The sequence below is a fragment of the Pinus tabuliformis genome, chromosome 1_1 (assembly GCF_031772625.1).
Source record: "Pinus tabuliformis cultivar Carrire ecotype Pingquan chromosome 1_1, CPIR1, whole genome shotgun sequence".
NCBI lineage: Eukaryota > Viridiplantae > Streptophyta > Pinopsida > Pinales > Pinaceae > Pinus > Pinus tabuliformis.
The window spans coordinates 404,781,836-404,790,928 of NC_142297.1; the positions used below are offsets into that span (position 1 = coordinate 404,781,836).

A 9,093-nucleotide genomic window follows, 5' to 3' on the forward strand; every position below is an offset into this window, starting at 1 on the left:
TGCAAAAACCCTAACTTCCTTAGATCATATATTTGAAAATACAGTGAGACAAGATCTGAAATTTGGACCTGAGGTTCGGTAAGATTTCTTCTCAAATTGTTTTTTTTTAGCTTCTGAAACATCGCAGAAAAAAGTTATAGTGAAAATTCCATGACGACTTGTTTGGAGCAGTGAAACCCTAAAATCTAAAGCTATGATACCAAATGTTATGGAACCATCTCACAAAAAGATAGATAAGATAGATAAACGCCTTCAAAATAAGCCTATTTGAGGGGGAAACCTCCTTTACATTACAAAAATGAACAATTCTTGGATGATACAAATTAGAAGACCTCCTTTCTATATATAGGAGTCTAAGGGGTCATAATATAATGAGAGCCAACATAGCAATAATAATGGAAGGGAACAATAATAACAAAAGTGGGCTTCTATGGAGGAAAATAATAACAATATGGGGACTACATGGGCACAACAATATAATAAGGAAAATGTACTAATAACACTAAGGGGTTACACTAGTAGTATAGGGACCTAACAATCACTATGCTGAGTGGTCAATTTATAGGGAAACAGAGGTGGTTTTGTCATAATTGAGGGTATTGAATGGTTTTCCAAAATTGGAGTTAGTTTCCATGGAGCAAGTAATGAGAGGATAGGATGTTATTTGATCCATAACATATCCTAATTCGAGCTCATAGGATGGGGTGAGAGCTGGGATCCTTCTAGAATGATCAAGAATTAAGGAATATTCCCAGAACCCTATGCAAATTTTACTCATTCTCGCCCAGCACAGGTGTAAGTGGGCCTAAGTGCTTTGTAGAGTAGGCCTAAATGGGCCTACCTGCTCTGCAAAATAGTTATACCTAACTAAGGCTACCCTTGTATGCCAAGGAGGCATTTCAGGAGGGCTTCAGGCCATGAAACTTTCATGGATGGAAGCATTCAATGTGATGACTTGTTTAGGGCATGTAGCAACTTAATTAGGGTTTGATGAGCACTAATTGTACTGATCTTAATGTCAGGAGTGATGTGCCAAAATAGGCTTGCAACACTAAGCCATTATAGACTCATTATCATCTACATCTAGGTTTCCATTATTTTTGGAGACAATAGGTGAATGTTAGCTTATAGTGTAACAATATCCAATTGTTAGGGTATTGAATTTCAAACCAAAACCCATAGCTGGCAATGCACCCAATTTACCATGTCTTTTTTTTTTCACCAAGGCCATTTTAATATCTCATAATTTCAAATAACAATTGAATTTCACACATTTGAGGAAGCGCAACCCAAAGGCATGGGAGGTTGGAGAAGTGTTCAAAAAGATAAACTACATAATACTACCTGTATATTAGATTTTTTTTGATGGTGAGCTAGAGTTTATAATATCCTTCTCCTTGCTAACTTCTAAGTCCAAAATGGAGAGCTTGAAAAACATTTCATTCTGATGTGAAATTTCTACCATGGATGGCCACTGACAATGCCTTGTAGGAGCACTCAACAATTCCATACTCTTCAGAATATGCTCTTCCTAACGAATTGAAAATAACATGAGAATGGATTTAATCACCCTCAAAAACCTTTGGTGAATTGAATTGTGTATATTCACCTTCACTGGGATCTCCTATCATTTTTATTTTCATGGAAATTGCTTTCTCTTCCATCTTTGTGGCCAAGGTCTCTAATCTAGAATTATGTTTATTAAGTTGAAAATCTAAGCTTGATTGATCCTTATTCACAACTTCTCTCTTATTGGAAAGAATTGCATCTTTAAGAAGAAAAATATTTTTATTAAGATTTGGAACATCTATAATTGGTGGAATATTTGATGTCTTTGTTGAGTCTCGTAATCTTGTCCCACAATCAAAATATATTCTTGTCTTTATATCCATCATGCTAATAGATTGATATTACTCATTCATACTACCTAAATTTCTTATCAATAGAGATGTAGATTTGAATAATTTAGTTACGATGGGCACAATTGGTGAATGTTTTTTCTTAGACGTTGAACTTTCACACATGCCAACCTTTCGAGGAAGTGTTTTCCTCTGTTGGATCTGTTCTTTAGTATAGGTATTCTATAACCCATTGAAATGTTGACATCCAATAGTCCATGTTGGAGAATGGTGCTTAAAGTTAAGTGAATGAAATCACTTGTGAGATTCCTAGTGTTTTTTTTACCAGATCCATGTCAAATGACACATGGGAATTTTTCACAGCATTGGTGGTGGATTGACAGATTTTTCATGTGATATTGTTTGTAGTTTCATATTTTTTCATGTAGAAGATGGTGATTATTCAAATGCCCTCATATTTTTTTCTTTTGGCTGTTGAAGATTACTTAATTGTTTTAGTGTTGAACATGAAATGTTGATTCAACCATGGCCCATCTAGGTTTTCCTTTTAGCAGGCCACAAAACATCTGGTGGCATGTCTTTCTGTTGAGAAGGGAAAAGACTTTTCCAGTTTATAAATTCATGGTTGATAATGCACCTAATTTACCATCTCTGTGGTTTAACCAAAACCAAGTTACTATCCCATAAATTCAGAAAACACTTAAATTTCAAACATTTTAAAAAGCACAACCCAAATGCATAAGTGGTTGGAGAAGAGTCCATAGAAATCAATTGCAAACCACTACCTCTAGATATATCATGTTGCATTTCTTCCTCTTCTTCATGATTCATAATAGAGATTTCAGGTTGCTTACTAGGTGTTTCCATTTTCTTTCCGTGGGGCATCAATTACCAATAATAATGCTTCACTATGCCCTTTGAATTCCTTCAAACTACTTTTTCAAACTAAGCTTATGCAAAAATTTAAAAAAAACTACGCACCGTTTTTCACTTTGTAGGAGCTCGATATTGAATATGATGTATCTATGTAATTTTGCACCTAGAAGGTTTGAAATTTCTTCCTGCAGTAAACCTCAAAGTAATCTTTCTAACCTCGCAACTATGATCAAGGTTGGATTCTCCAATGAAGAGTTATGGCAAATCTCCCACAATGACCTGAGTATAGACTGGTTCAGTAGAGAAAACTTGCATGACGTGCGCGGGTCACTATTTCAACCTTAGGTTTTGAAAATGATACCCACAAAACTACATTTCATCCTCCTTCTAAAAATTCTTACGAAAATTCAATTTGATGCCCCGAGCGAAATTTATGACAATGTTCCCAAGGTCACCTATTTGGAATGTAATTCGGGGGTCTGCAGAAACCCTAACTTCCTCATACTATATCTCCACAAATATGGTGAGACAAGATATGAAATTCCGAGCCAAGGTTTTGACCAATTTCTTATCAAGTGGGTTTTTGTTTTAGATTCTGAAACTTCTTAGTTTAAGAGTTACAACAAAAATTTTGGAGCGTGCAAAACCCTAACTTCCTCATATCATATATCTAAAAATATTGTGATAAAAAATCTAAATTCAGACCTGAGGTTCAGCAACGTTTCTTCTCAAATGGTTTTTTTTAGCTTTTGAAATGTCGCAGAAAAAAAATTATAGCGAAACTTCCACGATGACCTGTTTGGAGCAGCGAAACCCTAGAATCCAAAGCTGTGATACAAAATGTTATGGAACCGGCTCAGAAAAAGATAGAAAAGATAGATAAACACCTTCAAAATAAGCCTCTTTGAGGGGGAAACCTCCTTTACATTAGACAAATGAACAATTCTTGGATGATACAAATGACAAGACCTCCTTTCTATATAGAAGTCTAAGGGGTCATAATATAATCAGAGCTGACATAATAATAATAATGGAAGGGCACAATAATAACAATAGTGGGCTTCTATGGGGCACAATAATAACAATATGGGGACTACATGGGAACAACAAAATAATAAGGCAATTGTACTAATAACACTAAAGGGTTATACTAGTAGTATAGGGACCTAAAAATCACTATGCTGAATGGTCAATTTATAGGGAAATGGAGGTGGTTTTGTCATAAATGAGGGTATTGAATGGTTTTCCAAAATTGGAGTTATTTTCCATGGAGCAAGGGATGAGAGGATAGGATGTTATTTTATCCATAGCCTATCCGAATTCGAGCTCATAGGATGGGATAAGAGCTGGGATCCTTCTAGAATGATCTAGAATCAAGGAATATTCCCAAAACCCTATGCAAATTTCTCTCATTCTCGCCCAGCACAGGTGTAAGTGGGCCTGAGTGCTTTGCAGAAGAGGCTTGAATGGTCTTACTTTCTCTGCAACGTAGTTACCCCTAACCAAGGTTGTGCTTATGTGCCAAGGAGGCATTTCAGGAGGGCTTCACACAAGGAAACTTTCATGGATGGAAGCATCCAATGTGATGAGTTGTTTAGGGCATGTAGCAACTGAATTAGGGTTTGATGAGCACTAATTGTACTGATCTAAATGTCAGGAGTGATGTGCCCAAATAGACCTGTAAGACTAAGCCATTATAGACTCATTATCATATACATCTAGGTTTCCATTATTTTTGGACTCATTCATTGTACCTAAATTTCTTATCAATAGAGATGTATATTTGAATAATTTAGTTACAATGGGCACAATTGGTGAATGTTTTTTCTTAAACATTGAACTTTCACACATGCCAACTTTTTGAGGAAGTGTTTTCCTCTGTAGGATATGTTCTTTAGTATAGGTATTTTATAACAAATTGAAATGTTGACATCCAATAGTCCATGTTGGAGAATGGTGCTTCAAGTTAAGTGAATGACAACACTTGCAAGATTCCTAGTGTTTTTTTTACCAGATGCATGTCAAATGACACATGGGATTTTTTTGCAGCATTGGTGTTGCATTGGCAGATTTGACATGTGATATTGTTTGTAGGTTCATATTTTTTTCATGTAGAAGATGGTGATTAGTCAAATTCCCTCATATTTTCTTCTTTTGGTTGCTGAAGTTTGTTTAATTGTTTTAGTGTTGAACATGAACTGTTGATTCAACCATGGCCCATCTAGGTTTTCCTTTTAGCATGTCACAAAACATTTGGTGGCATATCTCTTTGTTGAGACGGGAAAACGCTTTTCCAGGCTATAAAAGTCATGGTTGATAATGCACCTAATTTACCATCTCTTTGTTTTCACCAAGACCAAGTTACTATCCCATAAATTCAGACAACACTTGAATTTCAAACATTTGAACAAGCACAACCCAAATGCATAAGAGGTTGGAGAAGAGTCCAAAGAAATCAACTGCAAACCACTAACTCTAGATTGGCTTTTGTTTGATGGTGAACTGGAGTTGTTAATATCCCACTCCTCACTAGCTTCTAAATCCAAAATGGAGAGCTTGAAAAAAAATTCAATTTGATGTGAATTCTTTTGCCATGGATGGCCACTGAGAATGCCTTATAGGAGAAGTCAAAAATTCCATATTATATTTGAAATATCCTCTTCTTTTTTAATTGAAAATATCACAAGAATGTAGTTCATCACCATTATAAACCTTTGGTGAACTAAATTGTGTATATTCACTTTCACTGGGATCTCCTATAATTTTCCTTTTCAGGGAAATTGCGTTATCTTGTGTCTTTGTGGAAAAAGAATCTAATCTGGAATTTTGTTTATCATGTTGAAAATTTGAGATTGATTGATCCTTTTTCATAACTTCAATATTATTGGAAAGAATTGTATCACTAAGAAGGAAAATGCCGTTATCAGGATTTGGAACATCTGTAATTGGTGGAAGCTTTGAAATTGTTGTTGAGGCTTATAATCATGTCTTGCAATCATAATATATTATTGTCTCCATATCCAACATGTTGACAGATTAAGATTCCTCATTTACATTACCTATATTTCTTATGAATAGAGATCTAGATTTGAGTAATTTAGTTATAGTGGGCATAATTGGTGAACGTTTTTTTCTGAGAAGTTGAAATTTGACATATGCAAACTTTTCGAGGATGTTTCTTTTCCACTGCAAGATTTGTTCTTTAGTATAGGTATTTCATGACCTGTTGAAAATGTAGACATTACATTCCATGTTGGAGAACAATGCTTCAAATTAAGTGAATGACATCACTTGTGAGATTTTTTTTTTTAGTAACATATGCATGTCAAATGACATATTTTTCACATGTCATATTCATTGCAGGGTCAGATTTTGTATCAAGTAGAAGATGGTGATTAGTCAAATTGATGCAAGAGAATTCAACCTTCCAAGTCATCAAGAATTTTTGTTTTTGTGGATAAAGCTCCAAATCGGGTTTTAACATGGAATATTATTTGTTTTCCTTATTGTAAATAGTTTTAATTTCTTTATTTCTTAGAGAACTATAGATAGAGATAAGGTTTAGTAGATAATATTTTTTAGAGTAAGACTATGCTTTGAAGGCATGAAAAATTTAGGAGATGAATCATGAGAGGTTGTAGGAGAAAAAATCTTGTTAGCAATGAGCAAGTTGTTGGAATAAGAAAATGTTTAGAAATATTAGAAACTATTGGGGGTGCTTTTAGGATTTATAAAAGCTATAGATAGGCAAGATATTGTCAATAAGGCAAAAGCAAGTCATTTCTGGATTGATTTATGGATATAGGAAAATTTATTTTGTTTGTATATGTTATTATAATTATTGTAAACCTAAAGGGAAAACAAATGGACAAATGAATATAGAATCAGGCCAATAGTTTATGCATGATTATGTGTTTATGCATGTATAGTTTTTCTTTATTTAATGGAAATACAGATTCACCAAAGCCACTGTGTATGACTCTTTCTATTATTGTGTGTTATTTTAAATGCTTTGAGAGGTGCTGAATAATAGTTAATTGACTAAATAATGAATTCTGGGCATGTAATCTAGATTGAGAAATTGAAATTAGCAAGAAAATTCATTTTTTCTTGCATCACAAATGGCTTCAAATTTTCTTTTTTTTGTTGGTGAAGATTGCTTAACTCTTTTAGGGCTAAACATGAAATGTTGCTTCAACCATGATCCATCTAGGTTTTCTTTTAGCATGGCACAAAACAACTGGTTGCATGTCTTTCTATTGAAAAGGGTAAGGATTTCTCTAGTTTAGAAATGTCTACTTCTAGGATCTCCTTTAAAGAAATCATCTCAATCTTAATGTCATCACAAAAAGAATAAAGTATTTAAATAGAATAATTATAATATCTTTGGAGGAATCCCCAAATCTATTTGCCACTTCCATCAGCTAGAAAAATTAAATCTTGTTCTCCACCAATTCTTAGGCAGTATACCTATAACTCTCGGGAAGTGTGTGACGTTAGTTCAACTAGACATATCATACGAAGGATGAGCACAGGGCACATACCTCATGAAATTGGGGTGTCCATTCATGTAGGACCAGGTAAACTTATTGTAATGTTAAGTTAATTTAATACCTATTATTAGAGACAATAATTTAAGTTGCAAAAGAAATAGTTGCAAGTTAGGCAACATCTTCTTCCCATAACATATCACTTCTTTCTTCAGCTATTTTTTCATATGCTAGCTATGTTCTTCTTTCATATACTATCCACTTAGAGCATTTCTTTTTCAATATCTAATGCAATTGCCACTTAAAATTGTTATATATAAATTTTACTCCGTTTAAAAATTTTACATTCTTATGAAATCGTTTTAAGAAAAAATTTAACCACCCAAAAAAACAAACAACAAACAATGAGACACTTAATCTTTAACATTAAACAACTTAAATTTTTAATTTTTGAAAATCTATTAGTTAAACTATGCGTTTTTTGGTAATAAATTACAAAAACTGATTCTGCATTTAATTAACACGTGTCATTTCATTGTATTGAGGACATTCCTCTAACGAAATTATTTGTCGTAAAAAAATTCAGTGACGAGGGACGGCTGGTGCATGATGTGGTTAAACATGTGTTGAGCATTAAACGTGTGCGCAGTATTGAAGAACGGAAAATACCCATCCACTACGATGTTTTCCTGAATCATCGTGGCCGAGATACTAAGAACACTCTGGCCAGCCATCTGTACTATCGTCTCCGTGATCACGAGTTGCAAGTCTTTTTTGACAAGGAGGAGATGCAGAAGGGAAGCCGAATAAATTCCGTGCTAGAAAACGCCATTAACGTCGCCTCTATTCATATCGTCATTTTCTCTGCAGGCTATGCACTTTCAGAATGGTGTATGGATGAGCTTCTACTTATGATCGAATCTGGATCGATCATTATTCCAGTTTTCTACAATTTGAACCCTACAGAGATGTGGTCGAATCCTGTGGACGGCACGAACGGTGTATACGCTGAAGCCCTGCGGTTGCTCGAAGAGGAAAAAACATTTGACCCTCAAAATCATCAAGAGAGGCCGCGATATAAGTCGTCGACCATTGAAAAATGGAAACAGGCTCTGATGGAAGTTACAGGCAGAGAGGGTTTCAAGCTGGAGACATATGATGGGTGAGACCTCCACCTCCCTCTTCGTTTTATCTCTTTGAATTTGGTGGAACGAGTGGTATATCACAATTTATCTTGGTAAGCGTTTCTTACTGTAATTTCTGTCAATATTTCGTTTTTCAGTGACGAGGGGCGATTGGTCGATAATATCGTGCGAGAAGTTATTAAAAGAAAAGTAAAGGATGATGAACCAAAAATTTCGAGAGAACAATGTCAGATGAAGAATGTTAGCAGCAGCGAATGGGAACGCTATATAGTTCTGGATGATAGCAACGCCATATGCAGACTGTCCAGTTATTAATTACAAATAAAAAAACCTTCTTTTTTTTGTTATTTATGGAAGAGATTTGTACAAAACACAGTTTTAGCGGTTTTTTATTTTTTATTTTCTAAAATTAAATTTATTGCGGTGTCTCCTAATATATTGGGTTAGACGAGGGCGGTTCCCAATATCACATTCTTGTTTTTATGGAAAAGCCATTCCGTTTGCAATTTCTGATTCTGATTATTGATGGGAGAGCTCATTATGTTATAAAAGCTTTTATGGTAATAATTTCTTTGTCAAGTAATGCTTTTGCACTTTAGGGAGATGTTTCTCTGTGTGTTTCATTGTCGGGTCTGCTCCATTGGCCGCATGCATGCAGCACGCACTGCTTGTACAACTCTTCAACGTTTTGAGGTCATGCATCTCCCTCAATATATTCAGAAA

The 9,093-nt window shown here is 34.7% G+C and overlaps 1 protein-coding gene across 1 annotated transcript; it reads left to right on the forward strand.

Annotated features, from left to right (window-relative positions):
* Nucleotides 1-7,697: 7,697 nt before the first annotated feature.
* LOC149213386 (toll/interleukin-1 receptor-like protein) lies at nucleotides 7,698-8,685 on the forward strand. Its single transcript, XM_089389012.1, has 3 exons — nucleotides 7,698-7,709; nucleotides 7,771-8,387; nucleotides 8,508-8,685. Exons 1-3 carry the CDS (start codon nucleotides 7,698-7,700, stop codon nucleotides 8,683-8,685), a joined length of 807 nt encoding a protein of 268 aa, XP_089245138.1.
* Nucleotides 8,686-9,093: the final 408 nt, after the last annotated feature.

What these genes read in the sequence shown, in the direction of transcription:
- LOC149213386 (XM_089389012.1), top strand. An exon ending in AAGCTGGAGACATATGATGG is followed by an intron (nt 8,388 to 8,507) that starts GTGAGACCTCCA and finishes TTCGTTTTTCAG; the next exon opens with TGACGAGGGGCGATTGGTCG.